General features: G+C 37.2%; 1 protein-coding gene across 1 annotated transcript; it reads left to right on the forward strand.

The window, feature by feature from the left end:
* Positions 1 to 3089: 3089 nt before the first annotated feature.
* Positions 3090 to 9322, forward strand: LOC121422732 (retinol dehydrogenase 8-like). The gene is made up of 6 exons (XM_041617910.1): positions 3090 to 3433; positions 4674 to 4937; positions 5291 to 5470; positions 5851 to 5944; positions 7581 to 7689; positions 8847 to 9322. The coding sequence occupies exons 2-6, from the start codon at positions 4676 to 4678 to the stop codon at positions 9075 to 9077; spliced, it is 876 nt and encodes a 291-aa protein (XP_041473844.1). The 5' UTR covers positions 3090 to 3433; positions 4674 to 4675; the 3' UTR covers positions 9078 to 9322.
* The last annotated feature ends 8149 nt before the right edge of the window (positions 9323 to 17471 follow it).

Genomic DNA, 17471 nt, shown 5'->3' on the forward strand with positions numbered 1-17471 from the left:
TAGCTAGGATTTTTCTTCCTGGGGGAGGGGCACTGGGGGTCCTTGCTTTTTCAGGGGGCACCAGTTTTTTCGGTGTGTGTGTTTATGTGTTACAAGGGCGGGTCCGACTTTCGCCAATATGGGACGGGGCCCGAAATTATCTTCACCTATATTTTCCCTGATCAGTCACTTCTTAGTTTATTCTTATAAAGCAACATAAACATAAAACAATCTCATAAGCCTTATAAAAAGTGCGAGCGCGAAGCGCGAGCGATTTTTTTTTTTACTATCATGTATTTTGTCTTGAAAATTTTATATTCTGGGCAATGTTATATGTGATCCTGAACAAGATTTGTATGTAACTAGATGGTTACTGCGAACTTTAAGCGCGAGCAGAATTTTTATTAACTGTGCTAGCATTATCGAAAAGGGACCTGTTAAGGACTGCTTACAGTTACCCACGAAGACGGTATATATTTCAATAATGCGAGCGCGAAGCGCGAGCAAATTTTTTTGACATTCTAACCTAAAAAAATTGTCATAAATGGGATAGGTATGTAACTAAACAATATTGATGCGAGTACGAAGCGCGAGAGGAACAAAATTGAGATTTTAGACCTAAAAGCGGGACACTCTATTCATATTTTGTAAATCATAAATAGGATATAGTTAATTGGGTATCATTAATAATGCGATCGTGAAGCGTGAGCAGACAATTATTGATATTCTGGTGTGAAACTGGATAATGACATTTTAAATAAAGAACATGCCGGCTATAGCGCATGTTTTAGATTTAGACCTAGAATCTGGGCAATCTGATTAAACATTAAACATTTGTTTAATGGAACATTATGGAATACACGTAGACAACAGGAACTTGTCAAATCAAACAATGTGACCACGCAGCGTGAGCTTAAAATGATGATATGTAGACCGTAAAACGAACATCTTACAGAGCACTTAAATTTGTAAATGAAAAAAAATAACAAAAGCTCGATGTCCGAGCTAAGATTATGTTTTGTATATTGACCTCAAAACTTCAATATCAGCCTATAGAGCAAGATATTAATCTTATCGAACAGGCAATTCTAGCACGAAGCGAAAGCAAAAATTTTATGTAGTAAAATGAAAGATTTTTTTTTGCAAGTCTTCCCCTCACATTCACTCGTCTTTCTCCTTTTACTTTCCTCTTCTTCTTTTTTCTTCTTTCTTTTTTCTTCTTTTCCTTTTTTTTCTTTTCTTCTTGCCCACTTTTTCCTTTTTTTGCTCTGCCATTTTTTTTTTTTTGGGGGGGCAGACCAAATCTCAGGGGGGGGGGGCACGTGCCTCCCAGGCCCCCCGTAGCTACGCCACTGGAAAAGGGGTGGGAGGGGGATTCACACCCCAGTGGCGGGTTCAGGTAGGGGTTCATCTGGCCGATGCCCCTATAGGGGTATATGTCGTGCAAACGCGAATGAGGAACCCCTTTTTTATTGTCAACATTTTCCTGACATAAATCACCATTAAATTGAAAGTAAAGCCTCTTTTTTTTTGGGGGGGGCTTGTCAATTCTTTTCGAAAATACCCCCCCCCCCCTTTGGAAAATCCTGGATCCGCTACTGAGCCCCCGGGGGCGTGGCCTGTGTTATCATCATAATATTTATGAGGAAAGAAGTTCATGAAATCATAAAGGGGAGTACAAAATTACATGATCATGAAGATGGTACAGGTGGCACGGAACGATTTTGAAAGGGGGGGGGGGGACTGACCAAACAAAAAATTCACCAACGGATGGTTATGTTTACGTTTTCCTAAACGGTCTCGGAAAAAAAAGTTGGGCGGGGGGGGGGCATTCCCTTGATTCCATTAAAAAAATGAAAATATTAATAATATTTCACATCGATTACGTTTTGGTTTTCCCAACTATTCTATTGAACATCATTGTTAATCTAAACATTCTGAATGTAGTAAAATTGGCTTGAAATTTTCATCTAACATGTCTAATGATTCGCCTAATAAATACATGGAGTTGAAAAACTGATTGTAAACAAATAAAGATGAAAATTAAAAGTTTGACCTTCTGGATACATAATAAATGCTTAGAATGGAAAATGACCCTTTATATAACGGAATACAATTTTTGAAGTAAAACATAATGCATTTTAGATTAGATAATCACAATTTTTCTCTCGTGCTTCTCACTCGCATCAATTATTGTTCAGTAAGGTACTCATCCTTTTCATGGTTACAAGCATACTTAGAATTTCCAGTTTTCAGGATGGAATGTTACAAATTTTGGCTCGCTTTTCTGGCTCACACCAATCATTGTTCAGTAAGGTATGCTTATTCTATTCCTGGTTACAAAACTACTTAGCATGTCCAGTTTTCAGGTTAGAATATCACACACTTTCAGCTCGCATTATTCGATTGGTGAGATATTTATCCTATGAGTTGCTAAATGCAGTCCTTAATAGGTTACTTCATGGTCAGTAATTTATTAGATACACATCTTTTTCAAGATTACAAAAACTGCACGAAATGTTTCATTTTCATGTTTTATTACATGAAATGTCCCCGTCCAATAGTATGAGCTCGCGATTCGCGCTTGCTGCATATCGCAAGGATGACCTTCAAATCGATCGATCATCGCCATAATTGACCAAAAGTGATCTTTGGAACTTCAGATGCTAATCCACTCGTTGTCTCGTTCGCTCGCGAATGAGCCTAAATATATATTTTTTTTAAATCAGAAACAAATTCAAAATGACTTTGCCCTGTTGCTCAACTTGATTCCTACATAACACACATCTCCATCCTGATGATAATTTCTTGGTAAAAATATCAGTTTCCACCAAAATGCCATTTTTTACATAAAGGCCTAAGTGCCCTTTTTTTACCTTGCCCACCCCAAACGGAATACTTTCCGCTGCCCCTAATATAGATCTAGCCTACTGTTCAGACTATATATTATGCACAATGCAAATCGCGAAATCCAATGGTCTGGGCCTGCAGGCTACCCCCCCCCCCCCTTCCTTCTCCCCCTCCCTCATCTCTCTATCACCGATTCGGCCTTGTTTACACATTGTGAAATTTTCCAAACAAGAACTAGACCCGGGCGGTTGAAAAGTAAATAGCAAGACAGGAGGTTGAGTGTTTACCCGTATACTAGTCATATTGATAGTGGAATTGAGCTGCATTTCTTAAAAACTAAAGTAAAGTTCACTACATAATTTCATTTTTGCAGACTCACGATCACTGTTTGCCATCTCTTGATAGCAGCAGTGTATAAGCTAGGATCCTATCGGGAAATCCGTTTGTGTGTAGTTGACCGTGTTTGTATAGTAATCTCTGCATGCCCCCAAATCATATTGCTTGACCCGTACATATCCACCCATCTCCATAAGGAGTCTTCACTTCACCGTTCTAGACCTGAATTTGACGAATACTACTACTCATAACATCTTCAAGACGTCAGGTATGTATGTCTTTTTATATACTGCTTCACACAGAATACGCTGCCTAACTTGTGCTGCCTACCGTGATGCATATCATTAGTTCATTATAATGTTGCAATATTAGAGGAGCAATCCTAAATTAATCTATACTTTAACGTTGGTCAATTTTAGTGGTTCACTATATACATCCCAGTATTACATTGAATAAAATGATATAGGTCTATGATTGTCTTGTATGAGCAATATATCTACTCACACAATGTACTTATTCATCGTAGAGTCTATCTTCCTGCGTCATGTCGGTGAAAGGTTGCTTCATTGTGATTGTATACATAGGAGTGTTTTCATGCAAAATGTCGGTCAACGTTCACGAACTATAAAGCATTTGCACTGGTAGATCCCAGGTGGTAGATAATAATATCCAAATCCGCAATATCGAAGAAAGAATAATTATGTACGTTCAAAGGTCAACACTTATTCCCTGGAATAGATTATTGGTCATGTTGAAAATTACCCTTTTTTAAATTCTTGTACGTATAATGTATTCAGGGAAGTGGGAGGTTAGAAGTATCCATGTATGAAATGGGTCTATATTCTGAAATAAAGTGAATCTCTGAACATGTAAATATAGGATGAGAGGGTCGGACCATATGGAGTAGGATATGTAAGTTTATTTTGTAAGCTTATCCGCACACTTTGTCCATCATTCTATCAGCCCTTAGTTACACTATGGAATACTTAGACAAAGAAATGATTTTGTTGGAAATTAATTGATGCGAATTTAAATTGTATAAGAACACTTGATAAGAGCACTTGATATAAGAACACTTGATAAGGGGGGCCTACATTTTACAAGCTCTGCTTTTTAGTTGGCCCTCCCTCCCTTTCAAATATTTATATATCTCGATCTGATGATTGTCTATTGTAATTTTAGAATGTAATTTATTTTTTTGTATGTACTTCAAATGTGATTGTAATATGTTACTATGTCAATTGAATTATAATTGTAAATATGAAATTGAAAGTGGAAAATAAATAATTGAATTGAATTGAATTGAATTGAATTGATGGGAGTATGAGATAGAAGAGAGAAGGGGAAGAAATATTAAGAGAGATATAGGGGGCGGGTTGCTCCGATCGGTGGAAATCTTCATTTTTTTTTTCTTTTGGGGGGGGGTACACTCAATAATGCACGAATTCCATATTGTTGTTAATATTACTCTACTTGTTCACGCCTGTTATCTGTATTTCCTCCCATAGACATGGCTCCACTCGTCACCCTAATCACTGGATGTTCTACCGGCATTGGTCTTGCGACAGCCGTCAAGTTGGCCAAAGATGCCAATAAATACATAGTGTACGCAACCATGAGGAACCTGGCGAAGAAGGGAGACCTTGAGCAGGCTGCAGGCAGCGCCCTCAACGATACCCTGTTTATTCGGCAGTTAGATATCACCAAAGAGGAATCGATTGTGGATGCTGTTAAAACAATAAAAGAGAAGCATGGCAAAGTTGACATTTTAGGTAGAACGCCGTTTTTCCCTTTTTGAGTACCTTACTTTACCCGATTATTTTGTTGTTGTTTACTAGTATTATTCTAAATAAATCACTTCATCTGTTTATTTCCTTATATACATTATGTTCAGCAGTTCGGAAAGAGCGACATTGTTGGACGATGTGGAAACGAATATAGCCTGTAATGAAAATTGCAAATAATTTTCAAATTTTCTGTAAGGAATGCGGAAGAAACCCGCTGATTAAATTCAATAGTCCATCAAAAATATTAAAATACAATCATGAACCAATATCGGTCTTAAGAAGAACAAAGGAAGAGCAAAATTAATTTATGTCTGATTTTTTTGTCTACGTTTTCATAGTTAATAACGCTGCATTTGGATGGATGGGGCCACTTGAGGAGATGACAATGGCTCATATGAGAAATATGTCAGAAACCAACATCGTAGGAACATACCGGATGACACAGGAAGTAATACCTATCATGAAGCAACAGAGGTCAGGTCGTATAGTCAATATCAGCAGTCTTGGTGGAATTAATGGTAAGGGTTATGTATGTGTAAATTTGCTTCCAATCCTTATTGATATAAAATTTTATATGTGTAAATCGTATTTTAGTCTCCGAAGCTAAAACTCAAGTAATTAAACTTGATTATCACTGAAAACGAAGGATTTTACAACGAATATTTGAATATGGATGAAGTGGACATATAGTATCATTTTTTGCATCTTCTTAAACAAGATGAAGTTCACTTATATTTACTTTAAAAATAGGTATTCATCGTCAACGTGTTATGTACGGTATGACTATACATCTCTGCCCATTATATTTTCAAATTCTTATCACAAACCTGTATTATTTCAGAGCATCCATAAATTGTAAAACTCAATGGTCTATTTTTTTATTTCTTCAATTTGAAAGGTTTTCCATTTAGTGAAGTTTACAGCGCAACGAAGTTTGCCATGGAAGGATTCACTGAAGCTCTTCATCCTGTATTGAAATGCTTTAATGTCAAGTAAGTCACACTGTGGATGCAGTACTTGTGATACCTTGCTGAAGTCCACATAGTCGATGATGATGATAATTGATTGATTGATTCTTTATTTCCATGCAAAAAATAATCATACAACAGAAAATATATTGACAATATTTCACGGTAAAATAACAATAAACAATCATTGCAAGGGAGGGGACAGTCATAAGCACAAAGGCCTGAAAAGGACGCCCCTCAAGAAAGACGACGGCCCTGAATAAAATCAATATAAGTCATAATTAAAAGATTACAATAAAAGCAGGGCCAAAAGGAAAACACATCAAGCATGTCAAGAATAAATCAAATGATAATAACACACCATAACGATGATGATGAAGACGGAAATGATAGTAGTGGTGGTGATGATGATGAAGATGATGATGGTGATGGTGGTGATTGTGATGATGATGGATGATGATGATGATGATGGCGGTGGTGGTGGTAATGATGAAGATAATGAGGGTGTTAGGGGAAAAAAAATTCAAGGAGTAATGGCGATGGTAATGTAACGGTGACGAGGATGATGAAGCTGATGATAATTGACGATGGCGATGATGATGACGATGGTGGTGGTGGTGGTGGTGGTGGTACTGGTGGTAATGGTGATGACGATGGTAGGGTGATGTTGATGGTGATGATGTTGGAGACGGTGATTCTGATGATGATGGTGGTGGTGGTGATGACATTGGCGGCGGAAGCCAAAAATTTTAGGAGGGGACAACCAAAAAAATTTTGACAAGCAAAAAAAAGGTTCTCAACCCAAAAATTTTAGGGGGGACGTAGGAAAATAAACTGACAAGCAAAAAAAAAAAAAAAAAAGTCCCCCCGCTTCCGCCGCCTATGGGTGATGATGATGGTGGTGGTGATGATGGTGATGATGATGGTGATGATTATAATGATAACGATGATGGTGATTACGATGATGATGATAATGCTAATGATGTCTATGATGACAGTGATGATCAAATATGAATAGTAATTGATAGTTGAAATGACGTAGGCATCGATGACACCAATACTATTGCCGGATATTTAAATGAGAGTACATACATTATCATAATTAAAGGTGACAGAAATGCAATCTACTGTTTACGAGGATACCGCTGATCATGATAATGACCCATTACTTGTATGGTCATTGTCGGTGACGACGAAAATAATGATGATGGTGACGATCATGGTGATAATGATTGTTATTTGTCAAGTATGTGAAGGAGACGGATACCCCTATACACTTTTGCCTTAGCAATGAACGGCAAGGCATATCTGTCAAAACGTTGAGTTTGCGTGGTCTTTATTTAAGAACCAAACAGTCATGCCTGAACAACGATGTAATAAAAACTGAAATTCATGACTTTTCTTTTTGTGTTTTCATCAGAAAACTGCCTTGTAAATTGATAGACTGTTCTTCATGTAATGTGTTCGTTGCATGCAAATGCATGCGGTGTGACTTGCTTACGTCAAATCGAAAAGTTCCTTGATCATTCGTTTCTTAAGATCCACCACACAAGTTATTTTTGGTTCAGTACTTTACATTAAATATCTCTATTTATTTTAGTTGAATTGAATCGAGTTCACATAAACACTTCATATATTTTGTTTATTTTTCATCGTTCAGGATCAGTACTGTCTGCCCAGGTCCAGTTTTAACCAGTTTCCAAGAAAACATGAGTGCCAACCAAGATCCAGAAGCTAAATCGTCTGATGCAGAAGACCCAACAAAGAAGGTGAAACCGAATAGATTCATTCTCTTCATCTCTATTAGGAATATAGAAAAATGGAAGGGGGGGGGGGTTCTTGTACAAAAAAGGAAATAATCATTTGCAAACAGAGATTAACATGTTATGGTTTTGTTTAATTTATTCTATATACGAAGTCCACATTCTCATCTGCATTGATTTCCACTAGGAAAATATCGATTAAAAAGGGCTTTGGATGTCGAAAGGGTGGGTGCTGTCGCGTTAGGGTGCGTTAACGCGAACGCGAAGATTCGTCCAAAGCCCCCCCTGTTTAGCCGAAAGGGTGCGTCGGGAGCGCCACGTCGCGTCGCGTTCACTGGAACGCGCCCTTTCGTCCAAAGCCCCCCCCCCCCGAAAGAAAGAAAAGTTCAACTAATAATAATAATGACAATAATAATAATTTTCACCCCAAAGAGTGAATTTATGGAAATGAATTTGGAGTGAAAAATTGGCGCCAAGTGGCTTATTGCAAGGGTGGGTATCTGATTTTACTATCATAATTATTATTATTATCATTATTATTATTATTATTATCATTATTATTTTTAGTTGAACTTTTCTTTCTTTTCCTCAAATTGTCAATGCTTGAAATGATTGAAAATCCACTATTTTACGTGCAAATTGGCAAAATACGTTATATTCAGCTTTCTTATAAATATTTGTATTTTTATTTATTTATTCATTCATTATTATTAAACACACCCTTTCGTCCAAACCGGGGGGCTTTGGACGAAAGGGCGCGTTCCAGTTAACGCGACGCGACGTGGCGCTCCCGACGCACCCTTTCGGCTAAACCGGGGGGGGGGGGGGGCTTTGGACGAATCTTCGCGTTCGCGTTGACGCACCCTAACGCGACAGCACCCACCATTTCCACTAGGAAATAATCGATTAAAAAGGGCGTTGGATGTACGCTGGGCACTGATCACTTAGAATGAAATCTACGGAAAGTGCATTTTACAGAGGCATTTTGAACAGCTTTTCAAAAATCAAGGACATTGTGTTCCCAGTTCATCGCATTTCATCTACCACTGAAATTTTAGTTTCGTATCATCGGTAGCCTTGAATTACAGTCATTAAATGATGAATGTCATTTTATTTGTATGTTCGTTTACAGGAAGTATTCTCTCCGATCATTTTCATTGCAGATGTTCACAGGTTTCATGGGTGCATTGATGGCCCCGATGAAGGCAGCGGCCCAAAGTAGTGATGAGATTGCTGACGTCATTATAGATTGCATCAAATCGGAAGACCCCGCCCTACGATGTGGAACCAACGAGAATACCAACAAACGTCTGAGGGATCGCTTCAATGGCGGCATCGGGGATGCTGCGGCGCAAACCTGGTATAAGATGATGCAGCCTGCTTCAAAGCATTGAGGAAATAATCTCTACCTTGAAACAGTCAATGAAACGTTCTACTTCTACCCAATTTATCTTCCTTTCTCCTTCTGCTTTCTTTAACGGTTTCCCTTTTTTCATCTCCCACACCTTCTCTCCGTTTACCCCTCCTTCCTCCATTTCACAATAACTGATATATAGCCAATGTTTATAAAGCGCTTTTCCCAGAATGGCCCAAAGCGCGTTACAGCATATTATTACCACGGTCATTGGATTCATTTCGATCCCGCATGAAGAGTGCACAATTTCCACTCACTGGGGAGCATTCCTTGCATTCGTCGCAGCCACATTATGGTTCTGGCAACATCAAACATACTATATCTTTCACATCCTACCGAGTACCCATTTAGCACCTGGGTCGAGAGTGGCAAAGTGTGGATTAACGCCTTGCCAAAGGACGCTAGACCGCAGTGGGGTTCGAACACACGACCCTCTGTTTACAAGGCGAGAGTCAGAACCACTACACCACGGCTCTTCCCCCTAATACTTGGGGAGCATTCCACAATGTTTATTTCCCTGAAATATCAGTGGTATTAAAACTGAAATGACTGCACCTGGCAATTAACACCATGCAGTGATCAATTCGTGCTCATAGTTCATCACCCATTGGTGTTTTACACATTCTGTCAACACTATTCGGTGTGAAACTCAAACTTCATGTTGTATTTTAACTGACACTCAGTATGGTACTTTTATTACACGACTTGAGTTGTTTTAACACTGGAAGATTTACAGTGTACAACTGTTATAAGCTACTGAAATCCATACATGTGATTGGCTTAGAACTACTTAATTTATCAGCAACGATTCATGTAGCTTATCAATACTCAATGGTTGGTGTTAAAGTATTATTCTATTTAAGAGCAGTTCGAAGACAGAATATATCTCAAATTTCATTTTCCATTCATATACAAAAAAATGTTTTGTTTTTATGAGAACTCAAATCTATTGAATCAAGTGTTGTTTCTGATTACTGTTGGTTGTTTCTGATTATTGTTGGTTTTTTTTCTTTTAGATAATCTAGTGATTTGTTTAATCATGTTAATGATCAATTGTATTATTTCATCGATTTTTCGTAATTTTGGCCATTGCCAGTAAAGGTTACACTTCTTCCGAAGGTTCGTAAATCCGAAGGTTCTTAATTCCGTAGGGTTCGTAATTCCAAAACACGTAAATTGCCTATACCTAGATGTTTGTTAATCCGAAAACGTAAAAGGGTTCGTTAATCCGAACATTTGTGGCGTTATTCCGAAGGTTCGATAATCCGAAAACGAAATAAGGTTCGATGTTCGGAAGGTTTGCTAATCCGAAAACGAAATAAGGTTCGATGTTCCGAAGGTTCGTTAATCCGAAAACGAAATGAGGTTCGTTGTTCCGAAGGTTCGTAAGTCCGAAAATGAAATTAGGTTCGTTAGTCATTTCATTTTCGGATTAACGAACCTTCGGAATTACGAACCTCATTTCGTTTTCGGACTTACGAACCTTCGGAATATCCGAACCTTTAGAATAACGAAGCTTCGGAATTACGAATGTATGCGGCCAGTAAAATCCTTAATGATTAATTATCATCTCGTCGCAGATTTTTTTTCTAATAGAATATACTTGATGTAAGATCTGGATGGAAGGTAATAATATGTTTAAATGATATTTTTAATAAAAATGTTTCTTGGCTATTAAAGAGGGGCTGTACTCTAATGAGTTAAAAAATACAGTCGGATCCTTTATAGTATATATATATTTTTTAATTCATTTAAATTCAAATATACATTTATTTTCTTCCATTTTCACAAGATGTCAATTTACAATATAGTCCATACTAAAGGCTACTCTCCATTCATACACAGGGGCCTACATCCATACAAAAGATACAAGACTATTATATACAGTAGTCTTGATTCACATACTTTCTGATGAAATAATTCAAAATATACCAGAATACTGCAGAGTTTGGTATAGTTTACTTTTTGTTTCATATTTTTAACATTTATGCAGCACTATATGACAATAGAAATAAATAAGTAGATAACATTAATTCTATGAACTTAGAGCGTATTCACCGTACAGAACGGAAGGGAATCTTCCTTCTATCTTAGAAATAAATAATGATAATTATATCCACATTCGGTATTTTCTATCTGTGTTCGTTTTGTTCTTATTCGTACTTTCGTTGACTAATTGATTGATTGGTAAGTATCGTTCACACTTTTGATAACAAAATGTCAAAGGGAAACGAAAAAGGTTCTCCTAATACTACTTTTTTACTGATACGTCTATATATGCTACTACAACAATTAATGACATAACTTTACGGATATCATTCAAAACTAAACTTTTCCTCTTGGTCCACAGTTGGAAACATTTCAATCATTAATCATTTAAAAATAATTATTTAAAAAGAGAAACATTTCATCATTTTATTTTTATCGACTCAGTTTTACTTGTCGAAAGAACAGTTTCTTTAATCACTACGGAGCCAAGATTTCATAAATTAAATCAATCTGCTTATTATTTCGAATATAAACAATAGGGACTTGCTCCATTTTCGGCCTGTTAATCTTGGGATAATTAAAACTTCAGAATGTAAGATATAAGCTGGATTATCTGGTGTCTCTAATTATTTTACACAATCTGGTCCTACTAAGTCACTAAAATATACAGAGAACATAAACAAGAACAGAGTATATGTTCACAAATATATTTAAGAGCACAAACGTAAATAGCAGCATATATAAAGCAAGAGAACTATAATGTATTAAAGATTGGAATTAACGAGAGAGAACGTGACAGGTTAATGTGAAAAGCGGAGATGAAAAAAAAAACGAGGCACTATATACTAATGACGTATATAAACTTTAAAGGAGTTTGGGTATTTTCTGAAACTGCGCCCTCTTTCGCTTAACCTGTCGTTATTTAACTAGTTTCTTTTGTTGTCCATCACCCAGTTCTAATAAGATAATCTTTCAAACCCCTCTGTCTTTTACCAGGGGCCCCATTTTCGTGCTTGGTCACTCCCACTATTCGTGTCCTTTCAAATGTGACAACGCTGAATACTGCGAGTCCTTGATGGTCCTATTAAATGACATAACCAAAACGAGTCAGCGGAGTCACACAAAGAGAATACGCTGTTTAATTCAACATCATTGAACTTTCCCACAGAAATAACTCCACTGTCGAACACACCACACATCCAGTTAGGGTTAAACACATCCAAGCTTAGTTAAAAACCTTTTATTTTGTTACGGATTTCGATTTCGAACGGTCGATCACGATGTGTGGGACGTACCTGTGTCTGTTGCACGGCATTGACGTCGTATCGTCGTCGTTGGGCCAGATCTCGTCGTGCCTGGAACGACACTTCGACCTCGAGATCTACCACATAGTGGTCATGTACCTGATCCTGGCCATCGTTCTGACCACTGCCAGCACTGGAAGCAGTGGCGGTTGGAAGAAAGAGTCCTCTATCGGATCCCGCCGCATGGACTCCGACATCCGGGTAAGCTGAAATATTGTTTTAGAAAATAATTAGAGTCATCATAATGAATAAATAAGAATCATGAAAAAAAGTACCCGAATTTGATAGGCAGACTGCTAGCCGGATAGAAGGATAGATTATAGAATAGATAAATAACTGGGATGGTAGATCCGTCATGCGAGCCAGTACGAATTTCAGATAAGTAGATAGATGTATAGGATAGTCGGGTGATAGATAATATTCATAGATTATGAAAGACTGGAGCTTCTTCCACTTTTTAAAGTTAACTTGAAAAGTGAAAAAATATAGGGCACTGCATGAATATGGCGAACTTTCACCGTTGACAATGGGGGGTTATGGGAATTTACTGCTTGATCAAAAAGGGATTTCAAATAAAAATTGAAGAAAGAAAAATCGTTCAAACAAAATAATCTAGCAAGCGTAACACACAAAATTAAAGTCCAAAAATGTAGAAATAAGATATAAGTACCGATAAATAAAGTGAAACATAACCGGGCCCCTTTGATTATCAATTGCGATCAAATACGGTCCCACTTTATCTCCATTATTCTTTGTACAGGCAGTGGAGCAGAAGAGCTGAGGGATGCTGTCAATTGTAGGTCCTCAGAATGAGCTTTCCGAAAGGCCACAATCTCACCACTCTGCAAGCACCAACCAATAACAAGCTTCATTTCAGAGTTTCTTCTCTTCATAAATATATGGATGTTCTTGACAAGTATCGCGAAGGACTTGATTATAATATTGTATAAAACGAGTTCTCCTATTTGCATTATCATATCACAATTAAATGAATAAAGAAATAAAAGATCACGATTTCCCTATGTTCATGTTTTATCGAGTAATTTTCAATTTTGATTTTCATGTTAGTGTGAGTTTGTGACCCATTTTCAGCTAATAACAGATCGAGAAAAATAATGTTGTTGCCACTTATGATTGTGTTTTGTTGTTGTTGTTGTTGTTGTTCAGCATTAGGCTCGAGTAGCTAGGGTTATCTATCATCAGTCATGCATAGATTATGATAGGATTCCTTTTGGGGAGGGAGAATGTAGAAAAACGGGACCACATTTTGGAGCCGAGAAAGTGAGATGACGTTTATTATAATCAACAATAGAGAAATGGAGGGAGGGTGGAGGGGGGGGGGGGTAGACAGAGCAAGATAATTTCATAAGTAAGAAGAAAATACGAAAAAGGAGGAGGAGGTTCTAAGGCTAATGGTTAACTTTGAAATATTTATCTTTTGTTTTCGTTTTTCGAATACCCCTATAGCTCTCCCTCTTTTCTCATTTTTCTTATTCACCCCCCCCCCCCCTCTCTCTCTCACTGCCTATCTGGCCTGTGTCTTTCTCTCTTTCCCTGTCTATATTGTGCTTCTGCGGATTCTTTCATTGCGTTTCACCTTGGCCTCTGCACTGTCTTTCTGCTAGATTACTTCTTTTGGACGAGACCGTTCACCTGAATGATATTTTGAATAGTTTTAAAAAAGTCCATGACCTCAAAAAAAGCATTCCAATTCCACACCTTCTCTTGTTTATTTTCACAATGTCTCTACCCCTCCCCTCCATTTTAGACAGAGAGAGAGAGAGGAGGGGGGCGGGAGAGAGAAGAGGGGGGTGCAGTATTTTGGAACGATTAGGTCATGATTCTGAAAAACCTATTTCTATATAATTTTTAATTCGTAATAAAGGCGCCTCTGTATATATGAGATCGTTTTGTTCGCAACACCTAAGTTCTTTGGCAATTGTATTCTAAAGTTGTGCATTTTGTTCCGTGCATACATCTAGATGTATGGAACAAAACATATTGCAAGTGTTGGAAATGGAAATAAACGAAATTAATTGAAATGAAATGAAATTGAAGTTATAAGAAAAATGTACTTCTTAGATTAGAAGACATGTCTACTTTAGTTTAAATAAAACTTAATGCATCTTTCCTCGACACAAAATAAAACAGGGTGATTTTGGATGCATACATCCTCTGGCAAATAATGGAGAAAAAAAACGATGGCTTATTTTGTCGTTGATATTCCTTCACCAAGTCTCCTCAATGATCGTTCAACGGTTTCTAAAAGATCGTTACAGTATCATGATGAAGTTGCAAGCTTACGAATGGTCACACGTATAAAGGATGAATACGATTTTAAATATAAACATTGATATAAATAAAGAAATAACTGCCTCATAACCAAACGGTCTTATTGGTCACTTTTGTTCGAAGACTCGAAGGTTGGATAACTTTACGCAGGAATAATTGCCCCATTTGGACCAACAATCCCATGTGGGCTAATTTAGCCGACCGAACATTTCACAAGGAGTAGCTCAGTAGGTTACATGACCCATGGGCTACAGTTAGCCCACTGTCGAGAAATGGGCCACACATTTTTACATACTATAAGTAACTTCAAATCTCGAGCTTCAAATATCCAATTTTATCAACATTTACGGTGAATTCGCATTGGGCGCCCTCTCTATGTGTGAGATCTTCGAATGTTGCTCGCACCTTCTCATCCGAGTCTACATTCTGTATACATTAATGTCATAATCTTGAGTTTCGATAGTCGGGGTGATTGAGGGGAGGAGAGGAGGGGTGCCCCACTACCTCATTTCCTTTTTCCCCATGCATAGGACAGAGATATTAGCTCTCCCCAGGACCATGTGATCTGTGATTCATGGTGTGTATGACTGTGAATCGCTGCTCCATGCTAGCAGGTGAAAACGGACCACCTCCTTCAAGTTCATCCGAACGTCAATACAGCCGATCATGTACACACTTGGAACATAAATACCGATCCGTTCTTGCCGCACAAGTCGAACCTTCAACGGTTATTCAAAGAACCAGACAGAAGGATGTATTCTATTATTTTCGTTAATTCAAACAGGTTAAAGGTCAAGTCCACCCCAGGAAAATGCTGACTCGAATGAATAGAGAAAATCAAAGTAGCATAGTACTGAAAATTTCATAAAAGTCGGATGTAAAATAATATTGAAGTTGAAGAACTTACTAATCGGTTGTTCCACTGACGATGGATAGATGGTTAACGATGGATCAAAAAACAGTGATAATTATGCACAACTATGCGAGTCAGTCGATGATGTCCGTCACTCACTATTTCTTTTGTTTTTTAATTTTTTGAATTATACAATATTTCATTTTTTTTATAGATTTGACAATAAGGACCAACTTTACCGAGCAATATAGTATTAAACAATGCTAATTCCACCTGAATTAAAACATATCACTCGACAATGAGGAGAAAATTAGAATATTTCATATTTCACATAATAAATTGCAAAAGAAATAATGAGTGGATGACGTCATAGTCTCCTCATTTGCATACCAGCCAGGATGTGCATATAACTGTTTTGTTAAATTAAGCGAAACTTTAAAATGTCATAACTTTCTTATCTTACATCCGATTTTGATGACATTTCCAGTGTTATGCTAGTTGGATTTTTCTCTTTGTATTCAAATCAACTTTCTGTTGGGGTTGACTAGTCCTTTAAGAATAAACAAATGTTAATTTATACAGCATGATGGCCACCTGGATTGCCCATCTGTTTTACCTTGAGATCCAGAACATACCTGGAAAACCACATCAGGAGGGGCAACAATGTCCTACACGCGAAAAAGAACAACAACAACAGCCCTATAAACAAAACAAAACAAGGGGAACTCTTCTCCTTGCCCCCCTTCAATAATTATGTATGATGACAATGATAATGAATTGATGTTGAATATCAAACTCAACTTTTGATAATTGTATAATACAGTTTAGAATTCCAACTTATGCGTATTTGTATTACAAGGAGTATTCCAGATGCGATACATAGATCTTGAAAGGGGTAATACATTCTACCCCTCTCTTAATAAGGAAGTACCCCTTCATGTCCTCTTGGGATCATTCTTTCCCTCTTCCTGTAGCGATAATTCCTGGAGTTAAACGGATGTGCGTTTCGAAGTAGCTCTAACCGAGATGGAACATGGATTGCTCAGTCTTTAATGTATTTTGATTGTACGTGGGGGGTAATCCTATCCCAGACACGACTTTCAAATTAGAAAATTATTAAAGTTCATAAGGGTATGAGCATGTCTTGTGGCTGGTGCGCTCATAATTTAGTCGAGAAACTCTGATCATTTTAGTTCAATTAAAAAAAGAAATCGTCAATGTCGGGTTGTCATAGAAAATATCCTAATCATTTACTCTAAAAATAAAATAGATTAGTACGTTTAGCAATGCGACAGAGGGAACAATTTTTAATATGGTTTGTGAAAAGTTGCATCCGGTTGCTCCTATAAAGGTTCATATAAAGGGTTGTGCATATAAACTTGCATCAATACTGAAAATTTCATTTGTTTTTGATGACCATACAAACAAAAAATTATCTAATTTGTCTACCTAAGACAGTGAACAGTCACATTAAGAGTCTTTATTATAGTGAGTTAAATTTAAAGGACAAGTCCACCCCAACAAAAAGTTGATTGAATAAAAAGAGAAAAATCCAACAAGCATAAAACTGAAAATTTCATCAAAATCGGGGGTAAAATAAGAAAGTTATGCCATTTTAAAGTTTCGATTAATTTAACAAAACAGTTGTTATGCACATCCTGGTCGATATGCAAATGAGGAGACTGATGGCGTCATCCACTCACTATTTCTTTTGTATTTTATTAAATAAAATATGAAATATTCTAATTTTCTCCTCATTGTCAAATGAAACAATAATTAATTTCTCCCTGAACATGTGGATGCTGTTGTGTGAAACTTTCGTATTTCAATGAACAGGATCAGCGAGACATTCGCTCGATTTCTACTCCTATAAGGCCAATAATTTACTTCAGCAAGATGTCTTCTACTATGTGCTGCTCTCGACCCAAGTGAAGTG

This window comes from Lytechinus variegatus, chromosome 10 (genome assembly GCF_018143015.1).
Source record: "Lytechinus variegatus isolate NC3 chromosome 10, Lvar_3.0, whole genome shotgun sequence".
In the NCBI taxonomy this organism is placed as follows: Eukaryota; Metazoa; Echinodermata; class Echinoidea; order Temnopleuroida; family Toxopneustidae; genus Lytechinus; species Lytechinus variegatus.